General features: G+C 47.9%; 1 protein-coding gene across 2 annotated transcripts in view; it reads right to left on the reverse strand.

Moving 5' to 3' along the window:
* SMARCA2 (SWI/SNF related, matrix associated, actin dependent regulator of chromatin, subfamily a, member 2) overlaps positions 1 to 25,935 on the reverse strand; it is a 117,408-nt gene that overhangs the window by 78,558 nt on the left and 12,915 nt on the right. Inside the window, exons 3-9 of one of the 2 annotated variants that reach the window (XM_033174069.1) lie at positions 24,756 to 24,885; positions 18,493 to 18,822; positions 16,683 to 16,784; positions 11,273 to 11,522; positions 5,944 to 6,070; positions 3,702 to 3,875; positions 603 to 776 (exon numbers count right to left, since the gene is read on the reverse strand). In XM_033174069.1, the coding sequence (XP_033029960.1) occupies positions 603 to 776; positions 3,702 to 3,875; positions 5,944 to 6,070; positions 11,273 to 11,522; positions 16,683 to 16,784; positions 18,493 to 18,822; positions 24,756 to 24,885 (1,287 nt within the window). The remainder of the gene's footprint in view (positions 1 to 602; positions 777 to 3,701; positions 3,876 to 5,943; positions 6,071 to 11,272; positions 11,523 to 16,682; positions 16,785 to 18,492; positions 18,823 to 24,755; positions 24,886 to 25,935) is intronic. The other variant, XM_033174070.1, reaches the window with a different exon arrangement.

Consider the following 25,935-nt stretch of genomic DNA (forward strand, 5'->3'; position numbering starts at 1 on the left):
AGTCTAATGGTAGGGCTGCCATAAGTTCGGGATGCCTCCGTCGAAAATGGTGCCCAGGCGGAATTTCCGAAAACTGGCTAAAATGTCCGGAGAACCTTGGGTATATCAAGTGTTGATTTGGGGGGGGGGGGATTTTTTTTTTAAATTTTTTTTTGGAGATTCTGCAGAAAAATCTCTACCTTTTGCGCCCAGATTTTTCCCACCGTGAGATGGGGGCAGCGTGTCTGGGGGTCCGACGTCGGCTGCAGGAGTTGCCGGAAGGAGGCGGACAAGGCGCTATCCAAATGTCTTGGGGACTCCACTATGGATTTCGGTAGTAGGGTTTACTCCTGAGCCTTCTCTCTCCCGAAGATGCCCCACAAGGCAGTGGAGGTTTAGGATCAGAGTTTTCCGTCTCCCAGGTGGATGAGCCCCATCTGCCCTCCCCTTCCCTCTGCAGCGGGGTTTCCCAAACTTGGATCTCCGGCAGTATTTGGACTACAACTCCCATCATCCTTAGCTAGCAGGTCAGGGGTGATGGGAACAGGAAGAGACCCACGTTTGGGAAGCCCCGCCCTACAGCACCTGTGGAAACAGCCTCCTTGAGCCAACCGTGGCCTCACCATCAGCCGCCGCATTCGCTCTTTCTCAATCCTCTCCGTCTCCTTCTTCTGCTCACGCTCGGTGTTGGCGTGCCACGTGGCCACGGCTTTGGACAGCTTCTGGATTTTCCCAGCCACGGACCGATGGTACTCTTTGAAGTCCTTGGCGTGCTGCAAGATGCTGTTGAGATACTCCTGCAAAAGAAAAAAGTGGGGAAATCAACTGTGGGGCAGGGGGTGGGGGGGCTGACCCACAAGAAATGGCCGCAGATTCCCAAGCACACCTGCATCAAGGATCTAAATGCATTTCCTCTGGCTGAGATAGGGCCATGAGTCACAGCTGGGAAGATGAGCTTGTGGCACCTCCTTCATCCTGGAGATGGGAAGGTCCTGCTCCACCCAGCAGCCAGGCTCCTATCCCTTTCAACCATTTCTATTAGTTTGGGCTTGAATATGGGCAATGCCAATAAACAAAGTAAATTATGCCTTTGCCAATAATAATAATAATAATAATAATAATAATAATAATAATAATAATTTCTACCCTGCCCAACTGGCTGGGTTTCCCAAACCACACTGAGAATATCCCAACATAATACTAAAAACACGATACAACATCAAACATTAAAAACTTCCCTAAACAGGGCTGCCTTCAGATGTCTTCTAAAAGTCAGATAGTTGTTTATTTCCTTGACATCTGGTGGGAGGGCGTTCCACAGGGCGGGTGCCACCACCAAGAAGGCCGCTCTGCCTGGTTCCCTGTAACCTCGCTTCTCGCAGGGAGGGATCTGCTAGAAGAGCTTCGGGAGACGGACCCCGGTGTCCGGGGTGGAGACGCTCCTTCAGGTCTACTGGTCTGAGGCCGTTCAAGGTCAGCACCAACACTTTGAATGGTGCTCGGAAACATACAGTAAGCGTCTGTTGTTGCGAACGCCCATTGATCTTATTTTGCATGCATTCAGGCCTTAACCGAACTGTGACAAACTGTACTTTTTGTATTTCATGGCAATCTGAACCCTCGTTTACAACTGCTTTTCCTGTATGTGTGTATCATTCTAGACATGCACGGCCACTTCTCTCCCTCTGGGCCGATCTGGGGGGGGGGGTTTCTCCTGACCCCACAGGGCCCACGGCAGGCGAGGGGGGAGAGCCCCGCCATAGGAACCCTTGCGCAGGCTCCCACGTGGACGCACATGATGCTCCTCTAATGTGCCATCAGCCTCTGGGTTGTTTTTGCTGCTGTTGCCTCTCTGGAAAATGCCGGGCTGGCACGTCATCCTAAGTGGTGCATATTTAAACCACTAACTGAGTGCTTCCTTGCATTCAGTATTTTGCTGCTGAATAATGGAGCTAAAAACAAAGTAAGGGAGGCTATTTAGAGCCAGCCCTAAGTATGTCATTAGAAAGCATGTTGTTTAACAACCTGAGTGGTGTGTGCCGTGCTTTTCGTCCTGTGGACTAGGGAGAAAGGTTTCATCTTCCCTCCCCAGCCAAGATGCAAATGAAAGTCATTTCTGCACTGCCATTGGCCTTAGAAAGAAGCTTCTGTAATGTCGGAGGGAGCATTAACATCTTGGGGGGGGGGAGCCCATCATGTCTAATTAAAAAACCAACAACCCGACATGCTCTCTAATGCAATATGGAGCATCCCGTGCCATTTGGCTCAGAGGCAGCATCTCTGGGGGTTGCTAGTGGTTCTGCAGGAAGACATCAAACCTCCATAAAGATGTAACACATCTAAAAAAGCAGGAGAGGAAATCGGCATGTTGCAAGTCCTATTCATGAGAGCAAGTGGGCAGTGGCCTCTTCATAAACCACCAGGTCCTCCGCAGATCAACTGTAGGCTGATCCCTACAGAATCGTGGTCATGCTTGCAACATATCTGGCATGCGGCAGGTTCCAGGTTCAATCCCTGGCACCCCCCGTTTTGAAAAAGGACCAGGTAGCAATTAATTCAAAAGGCTTAAAGTCTGAGAGCGATTCCTAGGCAGACCGATATGAGCGAGGTAAACAGAAAGTCTATGTGAGCTTCTTTCTGTCCCCATGTGTTTTGGGGAGAAGTCTCAGGTTCAATCCTGGACATCTGTATGTAGGGCTGAGTGAAGGAACCATTCAACCCACTGTGCTTAATAAATAATAATAATAATAAATAATAATTTATACCCCGCCCATCTGGCTGCGTTTCCCAAGCCACTCTGGGCGGCTTCCAACAAAATATTAAAATAAATACAATAGTCCTTCAGATATTAAAAGCTTAGGGGCATAAATATGCCACCCCACTGAGCAATTGCAAGATGAGGTGAGGAGCAAGGAAGCCGAAGGGCTTCTGGCCAGCTGCTCACTGCCTGAGCCACCAAGAAGTGTAGAAAACTGAAATTTCCAAAGAGAGCAAGGACCATGCTCCGAGGAGGGTGGAGGAGGAAAGGCCTTTCGGGAAAGAGACATTAAAGCTGTCTTCCAAACAGTATGTGGAGCTGTGCTCCTTCCTTGCAGTTGCCTCTCCTTCCGCTGTGCAAGGAACCCGGAAGCAATAGCAATTCCTGGATTACCATATTCTTTTCTGTGTAGAAGACGAGGACTTTTTATTTAAAAATCATGTTAAAAATCGGGGGTCGTGGTATACAGGGGTAGTGCAGTGTGGGGACGCTAGCAGGGGATTGTCACTGGCGGTCGGGCGAGTGATTGACGGCTGCGGCAAGGGCTGTGGCCGATTGGCTGCTGCTGGGGCAATTGGGTGGGCGATTTGTGGGTGCTGTTGGAGACTGGGAAGACAATTGGTGGCTTCGGCGACGTGTGCGATTGTCTGCGTCTGTCAGGTGGGTGGGCGATTTTCGGCAAACCCCCCCCCCCAAAAAAAAGAAAGCTCAACAACTATGGGCAACCGCCTCCTGAAAAAGCTGAGCAAGTCTCCCCCCATTTTCTTAGTTTGGAGTCCCCAAAAATAGGGGGCGTCTTATACATGAAAAAATACGGTGGTTGTATGTAGCAAGAGAAGCCGCTGACTGCATTACAGCTCCCAACCCTTGGGCTGATGGGAGTTGGAGTCCAGGGATATTTGGAGGGGGCGACGGCGGCTATTCCTGCAAGAGAAAGCAGAACCGCCCTGGAGCATCCCGGTACCTGGTGCTTCTGCCTCCGTTTCCGCTCCTGTTCGATCTTCTGCTGCTTCTCCAGTTTCTCCGTCATGCGCGCTTCCCGCAGGGTCTGGCGCTTGCTGCGCTTGTAGGCCTTCGAGTTGAGAGCCGTCTCCAGCGTTGTGTCGCGGCGCATGCAGGCCACCACCTCCTGCCTCAGCTGTGAGCCAGAAGAACAGACCTTAGCACCAAATCATCTCCACCAGCAAAACTCATTTTTCAAAGAACTGTTTCCTTTCCTTTTTTTCCAAAAAAAATTATATATACTTTTCAGATTCATACATTTCACTGATTTAACAATCATTCTGACATTTCAAAACCTGACTTCCTTTCCCCACTTTCTGCAGTTCCTTAAATTTATTTTAAATATCTTCTGCATATCCAAATTAACTTACCGTATTTTTCCATGTATAAGACTATATTTCCCCCTAAATTTTTGAAGTTTAAAATAATGGGTCGTCTTATACAGGGATAGTGCATAGTGCATTTTCTTAATTGGGGGGGGGGGCAAAAATAGGGGGCGTCTTATACACGGGGGGTTGTTATACACGGAAAAATACACTAATTTGCTCATTTATTCATCTTCTTTAAATGTACACGCTTATGAAACTGCAGGTTATTTCAATAATCCTGCCAACGTTTTTTATCTTTTTATAATTTACCTGTAAATATTCAATAAACCCTTCCCCTTCTTTTTTTTTTTTAAAAATGTTATCTTGATTTCTTATTCTTCTGGTAAGTTTTGCCATTTCTGCGTATTTCCTTTCCATTGTTAGCTTTTTTTTGTAGTACGTCTAAATTTGGCTGGATTCCGCAAATGCCACAGCACTGTTTTCTTGGTCAAGTTCACCAATATAGTTAAGAATCTGAGAAATTGTCGGACTGGCAATTAATTTTAGAAAAGGAATCATTCACTCTACTCTGGAATTTATATACCAGATAGCAACGCGCTCTGAAAAGCTTCATTGTTTTATCTTATCAAAACCCTTCGCTTTCCAAGACTTTACATATGACTTTTATTCTCACTTTTCCGTTATTGCACTGCTATGCTGTTGTCGCCATGCTGTTCTTCAAGAAGGAGAAGTCAATAGAAAGGATTCTTAGAAAGAAGAGCTAGCATCTAGAATCTCGCAGGATGTCGGCAGAGCACAGCAGGCAGGGAATTGATTTTGGAAGCAGAATTTCTAGGTTCAAATCTCTTTCCAGCTATCGCTCATTTGATGATATAAAGATGGAAAAGTCACTCATCTAAAGACTAGCCTAGTTGGGGCTGGGTGGGGGTCAGATAGCAATTAAGATTAGGGATCTTGAGTGCTACAGAAAGCACAATAACAACTTGACGATGGTTAATTATTACTGATAACAATGCACGTGGGGCAAATTAAACTCACAGGGAGCCACCAGCATCAACTTCGCAACGACCCCCCCTCCCCACCCCCAGGGCTGCTCCAGACTATTAGTACAATCAATCACCTTCTCTATTATAACAATCTTACTGAAAGTTTTCTGACATGTTAAACACCAAAATTCAAACTCATTTGTAAGAAAACGCAAAACACCATAGAAAAGAAAAAGAGAATGAAAGAATAAAAGAATAGTAGCTATAAAGACATTTGTGCTGTACACATATTCTCATTTATCCACACATAGAATGGCAGACCCCTCCACTCTCACCTGGGTGCTCCCCCCCCCCTGGATAAATTATTCCCACCCTACTTTTCTTGATGGATTGTGTGACTGCAGTACATTGTTTATTGCTTTCATTTTACAGATCAATGGTCTCGTTAGATAGTAAGATTCATGTCCAATTGCTGTTTTAGGGGTTGTCTTTAAAATTCCAGAACGGATTAATCCATTTTGCATTACTTTCTATGGGGAAGCGCGCCTTGGTTTTGAAACGCTTTGGTTTTGGAACAGAAATCCGGAACAGATTTAGTTTGATAAGCGAGGGACCACTGTATTTGTCAACTACAGTGGTACCTTGGAAGTTGAATGGAATCCGTTACGGAAGTCCGTTCGACTTCCAAAACATTCAGAAACCAAGGTGCGGCTTCCGATTGGCTGCAGGAACGCGTCAGACATTTGGGTTCCAAAGAACATTCGCAAAGCGGAACTCTCACTTCCGGGTTTGCGGTGTTCCAGAGCCAAAACGTTCGAGTCACAAGGCGTTTGGGATCGAAGGTACGACTGTACAACAAAAAAAGCTTCCTTTCGGGGAAATTTGTTACCTGGCGCTGGAAATTCAGCAGCCTGAGTGCCTTCAGCTCCACTGTGGCTTTAGTTCGCAGGTCTGGGGGCAAAGAGCCAGGCAAGTTTTCCAACTCCTGAATTCTGTGAGCGATCCGTGCCTGAAGTCTAAACAGGGAAGGACACAGGACAGGCAATTAGAAGAGAAAGAGATTACTTGGCCCATTGCAGGAGCATTTGACACTCTCTTGACCTTGCTAGGGCTGCGATCCCATCCTCAGTTACTTGCGAATAAATCCAACCGAATCTCGCAGGACTTTACTCCCTGCAAACATGTGTAGGATTGGGGCTGCATTGCTGTTACCGCTAATGACATGCTAGTACGCACACTCTTGAAAAGTGCAGCGTTCAAACGCTGTTATTTATATCTAAAATAATTAGACTACGAATCACTGGAGAATTACCCATTTATCTGAAAAGCCTTTGAACTATACATTATGCGTCTGTTAAGCTTAAGGTAAGAAATGAACAGAGGAAATCCTCTGAAAATTTCCAAAAGGCCAAGAGTTTCATCACGCTGTTGCAGAAGACATTTGAGGCATAAGCAGAGCTCAAAATGAGAGAGAAAAGGATGTGGAAGGATTTAGATTCCAGCCAAACTGGGCTCCATTTCAAAGCAGCCTCAGTTTCGCCCACGGAAAAGTTTGGCAATGGTTTTTAGGTCCACCTGGAAAGGGGGGGGGTAGCCTCCCACGGTGTGGACACAAATACACACCCTTTTCTTCCCCCCCTTTTTTTGTCAGAAGAATGTCAGCTGCCAATCATGGTGATTCACCCCTTGTGTGCTGCTCCCTAAAGGTAAAGGGACCCCTGACCATTAGGTCCAGTCACGGACGACTCTGGGGTTGGGGCACTCATCTCGCTTTACTGGCCAAGGGAGCCGGCATACAGCTTCCGGGTCATGTGGCCAGCAGGACTAAGCCGCTTCTGGCAAACCAGAGCAGCGCATGGAAATGCCGTTTACCTTCCCAACGGAGCGGTCCCTATTTATCTACTTGCACTTTGATGTGCTATCGAACTGCTAGGTGGGCAGGAGCAGGGACCGAGCAACGGGAGCTGACCCCATCGCGGGGATTCGAACCGCCGACCTTCTGATCGGCAATCCCTAGGCTCTGTGGTTTAACCCACAGTGCCACCCGCGTCCCGCTCCTTGCGCATTGTTAAATCTCTCTATCGCAGCACAAAGAGGGAAGAATAAATGCTAATTGTGTTAATAGAGGAGTTGGCAGCCCTGGGATGAAGAGTTGTTAACTAAGCACAACATTCAGAGTGGTGTCAGTCGGGCACCAGGCGGAGGAGGGCTGAAACAGGCAGCCCAGAGCCAAGTCGGTCCTAACGTTACAGAGGACCCTGCTTCTGCTTGCTTTCAGGGCAGGGAACAGAGCCAAGCGCCAGCCAAGGCCAGGAGGACCTGGGGAGGGACGCAGGACGGCCCCCAGAAATTCTGGACAAATGGGATCCCCGACTAACCCATCAGCAGTGTTTGGGCAGGAGGGAAATTTGATCCAGGGAAGAATGTCACCGTGACTTGGTCCCCTTTCTCTTAATAAAGACCGGCTGCCTTACCTGGCAGGTAAAATGAAGAAAACCAACTGAAACTCACACGTATATCTAAGGGTATAGACCAGTAGCACCAAATTGTAAATACTGCCATTAATTTATCACAAACCTATTCTTGGCTTTGCTTAAAAGTCTTATAACTGAACAATCAATCAATCAATCAATAAAAGCAACAGCCAAATGGCTTTCACATAAATTAAAAGAAAAAATATTTTGGGCTGTTTTTTTAAAATATAAATTCCAATAGGAATACCCTGCATAAGGAATTGCAATTAATACTATACCTTTAAAGGCTTTGTGGCAGCCACATACTCTACAATCAATGCATCAAATACCAAAATAATGCTCCCTGCCTAATCCTTGGAACAGATTAAAAAGGCTGTCCTTGCATTCAGAGGGAAACGGTCAAGGCTCTTAAGTCGTTCAATCATAAGAAAGGGCCAAAGACGGAAGCAGTTTCTTGAAGATGCCATTTGCAAAATGCTCAGGGGATTTATTCCAACCCTGCCCAAAATATGTTTAATTAATCTCCACAGTGCAGTTATTTGCCTTCATCCATGCAGAAAGCGAATTTCGAACTGGAGCCGGAGATGGCGATCTTCTTGCAAAGGGCAGCAGCCCCTGGAACCGAGGGAGAACAGCCACAAGCGACGCCTTGAAGGACGGGTGCCATGCGGCAGGACTGGGGACTCTGGGGGCGCAAAGAGCTTCCTGGCAGCTATACTTTTGTCAGATGATAAAAGGAATCCATCCGACATAATCCACGGTGCTCGTAATTTCAGGACAATAGCGGGCGTAATTTTTTTTATGAGCGCCGAGAAGGAAAGAAGCTTTGCACACAGCGGAGTGACATTAAATTGCACTGCACATTATTAGTTTTACAAGACTTATTCATTAAGATTCAAGCAGCACTTAATTCGTCTTCTAAGTGTTAAAGAGAGCTTTGTAAGAATTATGACATGCATTTATCGTGCTGGCCCAGTTTCAAACAGCAAAATAAGCTGAGCTGTTCTCGACATAAATGTAAAGGTTTTAGAGAGATTTTTCAAAAGATAAAAGTTTCGCTATAGTCTTTGTTGGTCAAAGGATGGTATAATCTCGTTTTGGAGCACTCTCTTGTTATGCAGAATGAATTGAAGAGAGACGACTATCAGCAAAACTCTTCTCAGGGTGGGCTGCAACTTTTCAGGACAGAAGGCAGGATCCACCGTCAATGGCACTTCCCTGACTCTTCCTCCTCTTCTCCATTTGTACACCACCCACCCTTCATGTGTAGATCTCAGGCCGGTTCACAATTTAAAGCATTAGCACAAAACATTCTCCAGCCAGCTTCCGGAGCCAGCTTCTGCCTTCGCTCAGAGCACGCAGGTTTCTCTTAAGTAGCCTCGGAGAAAGAAGGTGGTGATGTGAGAACCCCAATTCTTAACAGAGATCGATGAAATCCCAAATAATACTGGGAGCCAAGGAACATGTGTTGCAGCTGCATAATCCTGGGTATGTTTCATCAGTGGTAGAATCTGTTAAATTCAGTGGGACTTACTCCAAGGTAAGGTGGTATAGGATCGTAACCTCAAACTCTCCAGTTACTGCATCCCATCTTTTCTAGTGGCTGTGTGACCCACTTTTATCCATTAGTGCAACAATTTTATTGGCCACTAAGGTAAACATGCACAGGACTGGAGCCTCAATGTTCGGGATATGTTTGAGGAAGTCCTGTTGAACTTGGTGGGAATGAACAGGCAGGCATAGGATTGCATTGTTAGAAAAAACACTTCCGAGTACAGAGCCAGGAAGCAACTCTTGCCGGAGCTGCTTCCGTGGATTAGAGCGGCCACGCTGAAGCTCCAGGCCTGGGACATGAAGCCTCAAGGGTGGCTGGAGGTCTTCTAGGGGCACTGTCAATCAAGTACCAGTCAATACTGAACACTCCAGGAACCTGTCAATCAAAGTCACTTCTTGCTTCCAGATACTGTTGAATGCCTACTCCCACCAGACATAGCCAGCAAGACCAATGGTTGGAGCTGATGGGATTTGTAGGCCAATAGCTGCTGAAAGGCTACAGGTTCTCCATCCCCAACTTAGGACAATAATCCTTTTTATGAATGTCGGAGGCGCCTTAGCTGAATGAGACTTGTTACAGAAATAGCTTGGCCATGGGTAATGAAGAGTTATTGTTGGTGCGATATGAAAGGTCTGTTTTATTTCCACCTTCAGATCATTGTGGAAAACCAGTGCCCCAGCAGCAGAAAAGACACAGGGTGGAGACTTCCGGTTTTACTGCGATCCAAAACGGGTGTGCTTTCCGAGCTCTTCGGAGATGGAGCGGTCATTGAAGGGGGCTTTGGGGGCAACGCGACCCCCCCAAAAAAAGCTCTAGAAAAAACAATCGGGCAGGTGGAGGGCACTTTTATGCCATGGAAACATGGGTGAATGTATTCACATTTCTGTGTGACCTGCAGGAACGCCAGCCCTGCACAACCAGCGACCCAGCAAGCTAATAGCAGCCGGCCAAAGGTCTGATCAAACACCGAGGGTCCAATGTTGGCTGGCTCTGCCCCTCAGAGCTTCGTACTGCACCTCCTTGCTCCCTTCAAGGGGGCACCAGACCAAAGACGTCCAGCTCCTCAGGAGGTGGCCAGGGAGGAGCCGGAGGTGGCCAAACCCACCCAATCCAGTTCTTCTTCTGCTGCTTGTGGCTGTTCCTTTGGGCTTGCCATCTCCAGGGGTGGCGGTGAAGGTATTCCTCAGGTGCTCACACACAGCCTCAGTCTCTGCACCTGACTCCGCAGCTTATGACAGAGGCCAACCTCTCTCCAACCCAACCAGGTTCGCTTCTGGCCGGCGCTCAGCATCAGCTGGGTGTTTCGCGACAGGCAACCAGCCTTTGGCGGGAAAGTGGAGGTGTCTGGTGACCAGGTATGGCGTGGCTGCGATGTCACGTCCGTCAGCTGGTCTGCGGGGCACACAAAGACCCGCCTCTTCTGGCGCCCCGCTGCCCCACGGACCATTTGCTTTGTGTCCTCACAAAGAAAAAGCGCCCAGCCATATTGTCGAGGCAACCAGAGCCTAGATTTAAGGTGCCGCTTGGCTCCTAGATTTTACATCTCGGTTCCTGACCCTGCTTCTGGTCGAGTTGGCAGTACAGACAAGGATTGGCAGATGGCCTCCCTTTATCTCCTCACACGTAGTTTGGGCCTTTTATCTGTCTTGGACTGGAGGAAAGGAGAGCTGCCCCGAGCCAGCAGAACACAAGACACAGCTGGTAGGTGAGCTGGGTTTGGTTTGGTGGTGTATTATAGAGATCTGACGGAAACAAATGAGATATTTGAACCAAACCTGGGGTTGGGGGTGCAGTTCAAGAGGGAAATTTGCATCAATTGGAACCACCACAACCCTCAAAGGGAGCCGAGGTGCCCTTCCTCTATGCACAAAGAATCTTCCAGAAGGCGAGACAAGTTCCTTCGTAGTTTCCCCTCTGTCCACTGGGAGCAGGAGAAATTCTGGCAAATGGTTATGCCAAGGTGAAAAAACGCCTTCTACACGACTCTCGGAAAATACACGAGCCTCAAGTCAGCCGGTGCCTATTTGGGAGACACCACACAATTTCCGGGATGAGTCGCCACCCTTTCCCCAAAGTTACACACCATGAGCGTTACGTTGTTTTCATACCAAAATTGCAAAAATTCTCTTTTAGAAAAATAAATCACAAATCGTACTGAACCACCTTCCGCCTCTCTGCCTGGTCCTTACCTATATTCCCGCTCTTGGAGGATTTCCACAGGGTCCAGCCCTTGGGGCTTCTGGATGGGGCTGATGCGGTTCTGTTTCTGCTGCAGCTGGACGATGGGCGAAGGCTGCCCGGCTGCGGGGGGAGGAACCGAAGGGCCCGGTATGACGGCCGCCGGCTGGGCGGGGGCGGGGGCAGGAGAAGGTCTTCCGCTGGGGGACGGGACAGGGAGCTTCTGAGGGGTGCTGGGAACATTCATCTCTGGCCCTTGTCCTGCAAAATAAGCCGGCACCAATATTCAAAAACATGGACCAAAAGGAGCTAAACAAAAGGTTATCTATCCTTTTGGATAAGGTCAACATAATATGATCAAGGACACTACAGCAGCCAGATACACATGCTGAAGAGAAGGAATGAAATACAGTCATATCTTGGATCTCAAACGCTTTGGCTCACGAACGATCGAAACCCAGAAGTGATTGTTCCCGTTTTTGAACTTTCTTTTGGAAGCCGAATGTCTGGTGGGGCTTCCAACTGGCTGCAGGAGCTTCCTGCACCCAATCAGAAGCTGCGCTTCGGTTTCTGAACATTTTGGAAGTCGAACTGACTTCCAATACGGATTCCATACGACTTGGACACTTCTCTGCACTCGCTTCCACGTATGCCAACAGGAACATTAACAATTGGCTAAGTCTAGGTGTACCACAATCCCTAATTTCTGACGCATGAAATATTCCATTTTAAAGCAAATTTTGCCCAGTCATGCAAGCAGATGATACATAACCCTCTTTTCATAACCCTGAGGGATGGTTCACATGTAACAGGCCAACCCCGGCCTGGGCTGGCACACTCTCTTCTCCACCTGGGCAGTGTTAGCAAACATCCCGCTGGGGCAAGTTGTGAGACTGCCCCCCCAGGCAGGGACGAAGCCTGGGTGCACTCCTGGCTACTCGAGTCCAGTGGCACATTGATATGTGATTTTTCCCCAGCGTGAAGAACAACACACACAAGCCATTAAGGCTAAACTATTTTATTGTAGATAAGATGCAGAGTGTGTCTCTGCTTGCCAGCTCAGTAAGTCAGAGCTGTGCATAATGCATCTAGCATCTCTCTCTCTCTCGCGCGCGCGCGCGCCAGAACTGAAAGTGAAAGCAAAGATATCACATGGTTGAGAGAAAGACAAAACAACTGTCTTTCTCATGGGGAAAAAACACAAGTCATATCAGCCTCGCTGCTGCTGCTGCTTTTGCACCTCGGTCTGTACCAATATCCTAACAGGCAGCCCCCCTCCTCCTCTGCCATCCTGGTTTCAGCAAGTCATAGCTAACCATCGCATCCAAACTGGCTAACTGTGACTGCAGACCAGAACTGGTAACCCGCTTTGAAGCGTTACTTCCGGTTTTGGTTTGGAGAAGGAGCGTAAAGCCCAACTTTCCCATTCAGATGCAACAGCACACCATGGTCTACCCAACTCAGGAAATCCAAGTATGTGAGGAGAAGGAAGCCTCATACCAGACCATGGTTTGGTGATAACCTCTAAACCAGCCCTAATTTGGCTTTTTAAAAAAATAAGGATTAATCTTTAGAGTTTGAAAGTTCTAAAATAGTTCATGGACTTTATTTTGCATTTATTAATTATAAAAGTAGATGTTATGTGCCCACTGGGACGGGTTTGCTTTTGTGGTCCTGTGATAACCTACAACAGTGATGGAGAACCTTTTTGAGCCCGAGTGCCCAAACTGCAGTGGAAAACCAACTTTTTTATTTCAAAGTGCCAACACTGCAATTAAATGGCCTTAAGTTCACTTATTTCACTGGGGTTGCTCTGAGGAAATAATATACATACCAGTACAACCCTTCATTTGTTCTTTGAATCTTTCTCAACCTATTATTCATAGCCAGATCAATAGGAGGTTATGGGCAGCAGGTTCAAAGAGTTATTTTATTTTGGGTACACTGAATAAAATTTTGCCCACGACTGTGCGGGTGTGTGTAAATACATAAGCAATCAATCCGCGGAATGTGATACAGGCAAAGCTGCCTTGATGCATGTAATTTACCTTTAAGGAAGTAGAGCGGGGGGGGGGGGAGGAAGGGAAGAGAAGAGAGAGAAAGACTTTTGAGAGTTAGTTCTCCCTGCATGAACTCCGGTGTTATTCGCCGCCCTCCTCTCCGCATCTGCATACAACTTTGCACAGACCGTTCCCAGAAAACGGAACGCAGGAAAGGGCCAGTGGGTTTTTTTATTTATTATGTGTGGGGATTTTGTTTTTGTTTTGCAAAAACTGGGCAAAGGGAGGAACCATAGCGGTTGCATCCCAAACCTTCCCAAATGCAGCTCCTGCCCTTTCTTCGAGGTTTGACTTCCTCCTTACCGGAGAGCGCTCGGGCAGTCGAAGGAGGTAGCTAAAGACATGAGCCGCCACCACAGCAACGGCGCCTCCCGGACTGTGAAGGCGGTTGGGAAGAAAAGCCCACCCGGCAGTGCGAGGCGGGAAGCAAACGCCGCTCAGCTCTGGCGCAGCTCCGCCTACCCCTGCGCGGGGGCGCGCGCGCCTTGGCGGCTTGGGTCTTAGCGAGACTTTTCTTCGCGCCATCCCAAACACTGCTCGGATGGAAGCAGAGGTGGCCGCCTACTCCTCCAATGCACCAACCCTGTGTGCACATGTTTGAGTAAAGAGTTCCACATTTGCCTCCTTCCATCCTTCCTTCCACCCGAACATACATAGCACTGCCGTTTTACTTAGGGATGGCATCGCCGGCGGGGCCGCGCGGCTCCCCCCCCCCCCCCGCTCGCAGCGCTCAAAAGGAGGGCTTCCCCCTCACCCACCGCCCCTGGCCCAGCCCGCCGCTGCTGTTACCTCGCCGTCGTCATTGCCTCGCGTCGAATCCTCCGCAGCAGCAGCAGCAGCCAAACACCACAGGCGGCAAGGAGGGAAATTGCTGCTGTCCGCTGCTGCGCCTGCGCTGGCAGGACGCATGAGCAGAGCACCGCGGCGGCGCCATTTCCCCGCCCCTGGCGTGCCAGCAGAGAGAGCTCTGCGTGCCAGCTGTGGCACGCGTGCCACGGGTTCGCCATCACTGACCTACAAGCTAATTCCTATTAGGAGCATGTACATCAATGCTGCAATATGCACACAGCCCTGTATGCAGAGATGAGAGAAACCAAAACTACGTCTGAACAAAAAAAACGAATGCATCAATGAAGCAGTGAACTTGGCTGCATTGGGGGTACAAGTGTGTTATGATAAATGAAAATGTTGGCAATTACCAGTAATTCTCAACATATAAAGACTATTTACTAATATACCTGAGAAGCTAATTGAATGCTTCAACTATCCATGAAATTTCATCCCTGTTCCCATCCTTTTACCAACAAAAGGTTGCCTTTCCCAGGAAATGTCAAAACAAAACTCACCACAATTTCTCAAGTTTATCAGTTACCTCACATTACCAAACTTCATTCTCATTTCTATCATTCACCAAGGAGAACGTTGCGCTTTCCAAACCACTTAATGGAATTGTCCCAACAGTCCAACGTCAATAAAAAACATTACAGCCCAATAATATTTAATTTTCTATACAGTGGCCCCTTGGTTCTCAAACGCCTTGGTACTCAAACAACTTGGAACCCAAACAATGCAAACCCGGAAGGAAGTGTTCCTGTTTGCGAACTTTTTTCAGAAGCTGAATGTACTCCATTTTGAGTGTTACACTTCCGACTTGAGTGTTACGCTGAGGTCTGTCTGCTTTTGCGATTTATTTTGCATTTTTGTTTTTATGGCTCTTTGATGTTTTCATGACTGTGTGGAACCCAGTTCAGCTACTGATGGACTGATTGTGTGATTGCAGTAAAGTGGTACCTCGGGTTGCACACTCAATCCATTCCGGGATGCCATTTGCACCCCGAACAGTGCGCTACCCGGGCGGCACTTTTGCACATGCGCGAAAGCACGATATCGCATTTCTGCGTCCGCACTCTGTGTTGCACTTCCAGGTTAGTGGAGTACACAACCGGAACGTACGCAACACAGAGCATGTGCAACCCGAGGTATGGCTCTACATTGATTATTGCTTTCATTTAATGGATCCATGGTCTCGTTAGTTAGTAAAATTTATGTTAAATTGCTGTTTTAGGGGTTGTTTTTGAAAGTCTGGAATGGATTAATCCACTTTGCATGACTTTCTATGGGAAAGCACGCCTTGGTTTTGGAACGGACTTACGGAATGGGTTTAGTTTGAGAACCAAGGTCCCGCTGTACCAATTTCAGCTGGGAGGAAATTACTCAGTGTTTCCTCCACTGCTGGAAATCTGAAGTGGTCAGAGCATCAGTCGGAGATGCACCGAAACAAGAGCAGCCGACTCCGGAACTAGCAGGGCTTTTTTTTTCATTCCCAGGACTAGAATCCCCTCATTTTCTTTTAGTTATCCCTTGCTTTCTGCTCGGTCCCTTGATTATCCATGCATTGTTGTTTGTGAAAACAGGAGCACAGAAAACAGGGGAGGGGGGGGAATGAGCCAAGCTAGATATAGTTTGGATAGAGTAGGAAAGCTTTTGCCTGGGGCCCCTGATTAATTTGAGTCGAGACCCCAAAAGCCACCAAAAGACAGGGTGGGGGGACTTCAGAGCCCCCTACATCATGGCTTAGACTGTAAATAAGGATGCATGGCATTTCTGAAAAAGCAAACGCCTGGCTTCCTTCGTTTTAGCCAAAACAGGATATGCAAGAAGTGCAGAAGAGGCTCTTTTCCCTTTCAAAAAAAGGAAGGCAGAAGTAGGAAATAGGACAATGTGGAAGCTATTAAAGGTAGAAACTAAGAGGAGGCGGAATTAAAGCAAAGCCGTTATTCAGTGATGCTGATGCAACAACACACCACAAGCTGGCTAGAGTGGTAGCTTGGTTCTCCAATGTCTTGGCTCTCAAACTCCGAAAACCCAGAAGTAAGTGTTCTGGTTTCCGAATATTTTTTAGTAACTGAACATCCGATGTGGCTGTCAGCTATTGTTTTGGTTCATTTGTTTTTGTGACTGTGTGGAACCCAGTTCAGCTACTGACTGACTGATTGTGAAACTGCAGAAATGGATAAAAGCCTCCCGTCCAAACAATGAATATCATCCGCGCAGGTAAGAATTTTTTTCACCATATACAATACTGTCTTATTTATTTTATAGTACAGTACATTGATTATTGCTTTCATCTTATGGATCAATGGTCTCATTAGTTGGTAAAATTCTTGTTGAATTGCTTTTAAAAGTCTGGAACAGATTAATTGACTTTGCATTACTTTCTATGGGAAAGCGCACCTTGGTTTTGGAACGGACTTCTGGAATGGATTAAGTTTGAGAACCAAGGTACCACTATATAAGAAAGGAGTTGTGTTGTTGTTTTTTAGGATAAAAGAGCTGCCAACATCTTTCTTTCTTTTTTTACCTTCTGGCCAGGTTTTGGGGGCCATGGCAGCCGTGTGCGCTGGCATTCCTGAGGCAGCTCCTGGTCCAGCTGGGAGGGGGGCATTGGCGTGTGCTGCAAAAACTGCAAAAAGACAATTTTCCTTCCATTAGAACGGGCCACACCAAAACAGGTTCCAGTAGCTTTTGCACGTCCGTCAGGAGTTGCAGTGAATTCCGTCACAAACCCTGACAGGAACACACTGAGTTCAAACCCCATGGTAGAGAGAATGTATGCAATGCTCACGCAGTTAGATTTGGGGGGGGGGGGGTCAGCCTGAAGGCTAAGCTGGAGGAAAGAGAAAACCGAGGCCTCTGGAACACTGTAAGATGCTGGTCTGCAATAGCCATTTTTAAAATATGAAAAACCTTCAACAGAATGTTAATAGGGTATTTCGGGGGGGGGGGGTGAAAAGGGCCAGGTGCAATGCAAGATGCAACATGTTTGCAAGAAGAAGAAGAAAAGGGCAATATTACAGATTTTCAAGACTTGAGCTCTACACAAGTCTGAGGGCAGATCCGCACAATGCATTTGCAGCACATGCCGTCCTCCAAAGAACCCTGGGAAATGTAGTTTAAGGGCACTGTACTGGGAATTCTAGCTGGGGGGGGCTACAGCTCCCAATATTCTTTACAGGACATCACATTCTTTAAACGTGTGTTGGATGCGATCTGCCCCACATAATAGTATCATTGTGTGCATCGTTTTTGCACCATAGGATTTAAAGTTTCTGCACCGTGGGTCTCTCCTATCTTCATGGAGGGGTCACTGCTTCCGCCTCCCCCTTGCGCCCGTGCGAGACACGCAGGGATGCATCAAAGAAGCCTATCCGGGTAGTACGGGCAAGGAGAGCTCTGTGCACACCTCCCCTGTCCCCATGAAGTCCTTCACCTCCATGCTTCTCACCTGACTCCCAAGCCACAAATGGAAGGATTGCATTTCCCGAGGAGGCATGCTTGGAGGAGGTGCACACAGATATACCCCCCCCCCAATTATCTGTCATGCCACGGGGGCTCATGCACGGAGGCCGAAGGAGGGAAGAAGCAGGGCTCTGTTGCGCCCCACAGGAATCCCCTTGGCAAGCGCACATGCTCTTGCTCCTAAATATTTGCAAATAAACCAGAGGCCACATTTCTTCCGCTAAGCACAGCGAAGGTATGCACCATTGTGCAAATTAATTGAAACAAATTTCTGTGCCACATCGATCAGTCTGTCAAGCACGCACAAAAGAAGATGTTTTGGGGGTGCTTCAGTCATTTATGGTGTCGGAAGCCTGCAGCCAATAGAAGGAATGATGCGCTCGCCACAATACACTGAGGTTCTACGAAAGAGTGATTCCAGAGCTGGAAAAGAGGTTTCTGGACGGTACTGGGATATTGCAGCAGGCCCTAGCCCCCTGTCACACATCGAAAGTGGGGGAGAAATTCAGGACAGAGCAGCAAATACAGGTACTTGGTTGGCCAGGGAATTCCCCGGACGTCAACCCATGGAAAATTTGTGGGCTAAATATATGCAAAAGCCGCCTCTGTGCTGTACGACTATGGAGAAGCGCATTCGGGCGCAGATTCAAGTGTGGTGCGGGGATCCGAAAATCAACAGGGAATGTTTGAAACTAGCAGACTCCATGCCAAACCGTGTTCAAATGCTGCTGAAAAATATCAGAGGTCATATCCATTACTAATGTACGTATATGTGAGTTTTGTACAATAAACTACTGTGCTCAATTCATGGTTTGCTTCAATTAATTTGGCACAAGGGTGTAGAGGAAGCTGGCCGAGCCTGGCTATTTTACCCGTTGGCTTGTAAAGAGTCTGTTGCTGCTGCTGAATCCCAGGCAAAGTTCTCTTCCCCTGGACGGCAAGCTGGAGGTTTTCGGGCAGCGGCTGCCCCCTGGCCAGCATCTTGTAGGCCAGAATCTGCGCCCGGAGTTGGTGCAGCTGAACCGGGCTGAAGGGCGAAGGTCCCCGGCTGGGCTGGCTCATGGCTTGCGATGGGTCTCCTGGCATCGTGGGCCCCGGCTGGCTTGGCGGCATTTGGGGCGGGGTGGGACCCCCTCCGGACATGGGGCTGGAGACATGCTCCGGGGCTGGTCCCAAGGGCGACGGGTGGGGAGACATGTAGCCTGGAAGAAGCAAAAGAGCAATTAATGCCACCATTAAGGATCACGGGGGGAGGGGGGGGAATAAGCCAAAGAGTAACTTGCCACTCACGGCCACATAATTTCCCCCTAGCATTTTGCTAAATGAGCTGGGTTCATTTATTTATAGGATTTTTTTTTAAATATACTTTATTAAACTTAAAAAAACACAAAATCCATAACAAATAAACATCAAAGAATTGCTAATATCTATTACACTTTATCACAGTCTTCTTCCAGTTCCATTGACTTCCCGCCAACTCCATCTAGCTTTAAATTTATATTTATCTAGCGCACTGTTTGTGTCTGTTTTAAACAATTGCTTAGCCAAGATACTGTACTTTCTTAAACCTGTTCGGTGTATAACAGAAGCTATTCAAAGGCTGCCACAGGTTTTATACTGTTGCAATCTTTTGTGTAACTTTTAAATAAACCCCATTTATTGAACAATACTTGATCTGCATGGTCTCTTATTCTTCCCGATAGCTTAGCCAGTTCTGCGTATGCCATTAGTTTCTGTTGCCACTCCAATTTTGAGGGTACTTTTTTCTCCTTTCCAATTTGATGCTGTTAAAATTCTCGCAGCCACTGTCCCATATAGGAATAATTCCCTTACACTTTTTGGGATATCGGGACCCAGTATCCCAAGAAGGAAGGCCTCTGGGGTTTTTTGTAAACATGATCTTATGCATTTTTTTTTAAAGTTCCATATATACTGTATTTCATCTATTTATAGGATTCTTAGCCCACCTTTCAATGAATGCATTTTGCCATGTCAGCTTCCCCAAAAAGCATATAAAATAAAACCAATTAGGTATTCCCATTTTAAGAGCCTGGGAGACATTTATGGTATACCGCCTAACAGGTGTCTCTATTTGCAACTGAAACATCCCTTGATGACGCACTGCTAATTTGAGAGGTTCAAGATACGCATTGCCTGTAAGGTAAGATTACACACCCAACACACACACACACACACACACACACACACACAACACACACACACGCTTCTCTGCCATGCTTGCTATGAACTGGTCACTGGAGAGCAGAGGTTGGAGCAATGAAATGCACATTCAAGGCTGGGTGCAAATGATCCTTTCAGAAGAGCAGGGACAGCCATTCCCCCCCCCCCCCCAAGTACTGTGGCTTCAAAATCCGGCCACTGGAATGGGGAAGGAGGAAGCCACAAGGCAGGGGGCCGCCAAACCGACTATGGTGAACTGAAACAGCTGGTGGTCTATTAAATTTCACTTCTACTTTTTTAAACGCAAAAAAACAGCAACAAAAACCTGGAATGAAAGGACACTGCTTGACAAAACGGGAGCAGCCAACAGAAGACTCCAAAGTGGGGTCACAGAATCAGCTGGAAGGGACCCCCGAGGGTCATCCAGTCCAACCCCCTGCAATGCAGAAATCACAGCTGAAGCACCCATGGCAGAAGCCATCCAAGCTCTGCTTGAAAACCTCCAAGGGTCCACCACCTTCCATCTCACGATCAAACAGCTCTTCCTGTCAGAAAGCTATTCCTGAAGTTGAGTCGAAATCTCCTTTCTCGTCGCTTGAAGCCCTGGGTTCGAGTCCTACCCTCCGGAGCAGGAGAAAACAAGCTTCCTCCCTCTTCCATGGGACAACCCTTAAGATATTTGAAGATGGCTATCCTATCTCCTCTCAGTCTCCTCTTTTCCGGGCTAAACACACCCAGCTCCTTCAACCGTTCCTCACAAGGCCTGGTTTCCAGAGGTTCTCCCAACGCCCCACCCCGCCAGACCCCATTTTGGGGGTGCAGGGGGAGGAGAAGGTAAGCCCCATTGTGCGATGAGGTTCCTCAGGTAGATCCTGCCCTGTGTTTCCTGACCTGCAACTCTGGAATCGCCACCCATCTCTTACGGTTCTTGCAACAATGAATGGCACCCCTGGACCATTGTGCCACGGAAACCATGAGCGCATGAGGTCCAATCCCTCAGTTGCGCTGAAATCAGCTGCACATGCATCGTTGAGCAAACTTATTATTATGGTGAGCAAACCAATTAAGACAGAGTTTCCACTTTTCCACAGCTCTATGGGTTCACAAGACATGGTACAAAGAACGTTCTTGGTCTCCAACAGATTCAAGTTACAGATACCACCGTAAAACAAAACAATTAAGATGTAATATGCAGAGGGTCTGGCAGAGGTTCGGTTTGGGGAGAGTCTTGGGGGCCAGACAAAAAAGCTTGAAGGGCCACATTTAGCCCCCGCCCCAAATGTAAGGGGATATTTAGACGTCACCAATTTTTTGGGGCTAGCCTTGCTATCGATCTATCTATTGCAAGGGTCAGCAAACTTTTTCAGCAGGGGGGCAGTCCGCTGCCCTCAGACCTTGTGGGGGTCCAGACTATATATTGGGGGGGGGGTGAACGTATTCCTCTGCCCCACAAATAACCCAGAGGTGCATTTTAAATAAAAGGACACATTCTACTCATGTAAAACACGCTGATTCCCGGACCTTCCGCGGGCTGGATTTAAAAGGCGATTGGGCTGCATCCAGCCCCCCCGGGCCTTCGTTTCCCTACCCATGATCTATTGCTCCACATTGTTCTCCACTTTCACAATACTATTCCAGGCCGTACATAAAATAACAGGAGCCCCCCAGGACACAATCTGGGGGAAAGTTTTTGCAATGTAAGCATGCAACGATATGTCAGGCCAGAACAAGGTTCTACGCTGAAACCGCCTCGAAGCGTCAACACACGTTGTTTGCTCAGGCGGCTGGGTGCTGGGCCTGGCGCTGAAATGAAGGCAACTCCTTTTCCTTTTTAATAGGCACAGAACAAAAAGGAGGAGGAGGAGGATATATAAATATCCCTCTGATTGCAACGTTCGTGTTTCCAAAAGGGGACACAGGGAAGCAGCCTGCAGAGTTTGGCGGCACAGGAGCGTTCTGAAATAAGTAACTCTCATTCTGTTCAGCTTAGCTTCTGGAATGCCAGACAACTGTTTAAACTGCAGAGGGTTTGCAAGCCTTATCTAAATACCGAAACTATCCCAAGCGCTGGGTTTCAACCGTGAATTCCTCGGGGAAGGGACCCCCGAATGACGTGCTTCTGCTTCTGCTGCTGCTCATTTGTTTTCAGAAACTGCCAGAGATTAACCGTATTTTACGCTTACCGTCTGTTCTTAGAGCTTAGCTGCGCAGCATATGCCGCAACGAGAACGCCTGACCTTTCCGAGGCCTGGCCTGCTCTCCGTAAGCGGCTGGATGTGCCGGCCAAGGGAAGGCAAGGAGAAGCCCCCAAGAAGGAAGCGGTGGGGTTGGCAAAGGAACCGGAGGTGCACATGGCGAATGGGAGGACATATCCCACATACAAGGTGTGCACAATGCTAGGCAGGTTGCACCATTTTCACATAATATCTTTGGTCCGGCAAACATCTCCCTGCCCCGAATATTGCTTTCTGAAGGGAAGCAAATTAAAATTGCTCCAAACCCCCCCCCCCCCGCCCCGCAAAGTGCCCAGCTGCAGCCTCTCCGTGGCTCCCCCCCCTCCTTCTTAACAAGAACATCACCAAGCAAGCACCCACCAATATAGTTCTGTTGCCTTCGCCTCAAGGTTAGATTGCTGCAATGCGTTCTACGTAGGGCTGCCTCTGAAGACTGTCCAGAAACTTCAGCTGGTGCAGAATTCAGCAGCCAGGTTGCTCAATGGAGCGAGACAGTCTGAGAATAACACACCGATCCTGGCCCGACTACACTGGTTACCGGTTAGTTTCCGGGCCCGATTCAAAGTGCTGGTTTTGACTTATAAGGCCTTAAACAGCTCAGGACTGTAATACCTCAAGGACCGCCTCTTTCCATCTGCACCTACCCAGACCCTGAGATCATCTTCTGAGGCCCTCCTTTGTGTGCCTCCTCCATGTGAAGTCCAGAGAGTGGCAACATGAGAGCAGGGCCTTCTCTGCAGTGGCTCCCCATCTGTGGAATGCTCTCCCCAGGGAAGTTTGCCTGGCGCCTTCATTCTACACCTTTAGGCACCAAGCAAAATGTTCCTTCTTAACCAGGCCCTGGGCTGATTGACATCCAATGCCCTTTGAAAATGTGGCTCTTTTGGAGGGGGCTATGGGATTGTTATTTTTATTAGGCATTTAGTCGTTTTATATCTTGATTTTATTCTGTGAACCGGTATATAAATCCTAATTCTAATTCCAATAATAATAATAATAATAGTTCCTTTCCAAGGAACTCTGAATAAATGCAAACAAACTCCAATGCTACAGACTCATCCAACCCAAAATCCCTGCATCGCGGTGGGGCTGGACTAGATGACCGCCGTGGTCCCTTCCAGCTCTACAAGTCTCCGGTTCTATGAGCTAAGCAAGAATTTAATCGATGTAACAGAGAGTTCCTTCCTAGGAAGCCGTTGCCGGAGGGTTGAAAATGGTGGCAGTCAAAGCATTAGTCCGGATAGGTCAACCGTCTGACATTATATAGAAAGCTGCCTTCTCCAGTCCAGATCACAGGCACACCCATGGCTGAGTATTGTCTGCACCGGCCGGGAGCTGCTGGCCAGGATCTGAGACAACCCTACCCAGATATGCTGGGATTTGAACCTGGGACCTTCTGCAGACAAGCCATGCTTTCTGTCTGCATTCTCTGCATGCAAACATGGGGCTCCGCCTTCTTTCTCTAGCCCGGACATTTGCCCTTCTTGGACGTTATCCAAACACAAAAGGAATGCGGAAGGGATAGGAGCCCCCGGAAGGGCGCACCATGGCAGGACAGGCCTTGGGGGGGGGGGGAATTGACCATGTTTTGGTGGGAACAGCTGGGGCTGTAACTAGAGGAGGGGTCGTGAATCCAGAAAAATCACAAGGAAAAGTGCTACCAGGCCCTGTTGTGGCAATTGGGACACGCTCCAAAGGCAAGGAGGGAGAGACTTGGCTGGTTATTGAGAAAGTTGGTGAGAAGTTTCTGCTACCCAAGTATGGCAGAGCCAGAGTTGTGCTGGGTGACAAGGGCTATTTCATGTTTAGAGATGGGGATATCCTTGCGTTCATCTCGCTGCATTGAGTTTCCATTCCACAAACAGGGCTCATGTGGTTTTCTGCCACCATGTGAATAATTTCTTGATTTTCTAATAAATACAAATTCTCCAAAACACGCACACACACCAAATGAAAGCAAACCACACAACCGGAGGTGCCTGTTCTGCGCACCCACGCAGCGCGGTAGGGCACTTCTGCGCATGTGGCAAAAACCTGGAAATATACTTCTGGGATTGCCGCTTACGTATCCCGAAGTTTACGTAAGTGGAAGGATACAGAATCATAGAATCATCGAGTTGGAAGAGACCCCAAGGGCCATCCAGTCCAACCCCCTGCCAAGCAGGAAACACCACCAAAGCATTCCTGACAGATGGCTGTCAAGCCTCCGCTTAAAGACCTCCAAAGAAGGAGACTCCACCACACTCCTTGGCAGCAAATTCCACTGTCGGACAGCTCTCACTGTCAGGAAGTTCTTCCTAATGTTTAGGTGGAATCTTCTTTCTTGTAGTTTGAATCCATTGCTCCCTGTCCGCTTCTCTGGAGCAGCAGAAAACAACCTTTCACCCTCCTCTATATGACACCCTTTTATATATTTGAACATGGCAATCATGTAAGCAGAGGTACGACTGCACCCTTAAACTTGCTGTCCTTGCAATTGGTTTTGAGCCTAAACTTTTAGGAAGCAGTGCCTCTCCAGGGGAAAGTTTATTCAGCTCTTTATTACAGCTTCAAAAGCCTTTAGTAGATAAAGACCTACACACATGCATACAAGGACCACCAAAATAACCAGCAACAATCTCTGACAACCAAGGGCACAAGGCACCCTGTCCAAATTAGCGAGCAGCTTCACAGATCTTAAGAGAGACCTCCAATGTATCGAGAGCCCCCTGGAAACCAACCTTGGCTGTGCTGATCCCTTGGGCTTTGGGGGGGCCCCATGCCGGGGTGAGGAGGCCTCATGCTTGCTGTCTTCATGGCGCTGTTGTGCAGGTCTTCAACCATTCCTTTCTCATGCAAACCATCAATGGGCTGTAAACAGATGAAAAACATGCGTACGTTTCTGGACTGCTCCATCCTTTAAGAAAAATGTGTCTCTAGGCATGCACACACACAAAATAGCATTAAAAATCAGATCAACTGGCGTTGCCCTATGTCTGGATTTTCCCAGACATACCGGGAACACGGAGGGCAGCAGCAGCGTCCAGGTGGAAATTGGGAAAATCTGGACATATGGCAGCAGTGCAGTTTCCCCAATAAAAATAGCTCAAAAGCGGCATTTTTAAAAGTGATTTTGCCCCCAAAGCCCAAAGACCAAGAAAACGGAAGACTCAAGGAGCTCCGATGGCATCAAATTAACACGATACGGCACCCATCTTTCCTGAAATCGCCCCTTTACGAGTCAAGCGTGTTGGACTTTTCTCATTCCTAACCTAACTTAGATCAGCTTCCAAAGCCATTCGCTGAACCCCAAGGCTTCTGGAGAGCCCTGTCGCGATGCGTTTGGCCCAAAGTGCTGCTGCGATAATCTCCTGCTCTTTGGGCAGCAGCCAAGCAAATGGCAGGGACCACAAAGACAACTCCAATAATAATAATAATAATAATAATAATAATAATAAATTTATTATTTACACCCTGCCCATCCAGCTGGGTTTCCCCAGCCACTCTGGGCAGCTTCCAGCAAAATATTGAAATACAATAATACATCAAATATTAAAAACTTCCTAAACGGGGCTGCCTTCAGATGTCTTCTGAAAGTCAGGTAGTTGTTTATTTCCTTGACATCTGACGGGAGGGTGTTCCACAGGGCAGGTGCCACCACCGAGAAGGCCCTCTGCTTTCCATAACCCGGAAACAGATGCAAGGAGCTCAGAAGAGGAGGAGATGTGTTGTCTGGGGCACTATGAGCAGCAACTGCCGCCCCACAACAACCCCAAGACCATTTGAATGTGAATATTCAATGGTAGGAACCAGCCCTTCCTATGGGGCAGGAAGAAGGAGAAGCAGAAAACCCCCACCTGGCAGCACCCAACACCAGTAAAAAACTGAATTTGTGAAGCAAGAAAGGGACTCAGACTCAGC

The sequence above is a fragment of the Lacerta agilis genome, chromosome 16, assembly GCF_009819535.1.
Source record: "Lacerta agilis isolate rLacAgi1 chromosome 16, rLacAgi1.pri, whole genome shotgun sequence".
Lineage (NCBI taxonomy): Eukaryota > Metazoa > Chordata > Lepidosauria > Squamata > Lacertidae > Lacerta > Lacerta agilis.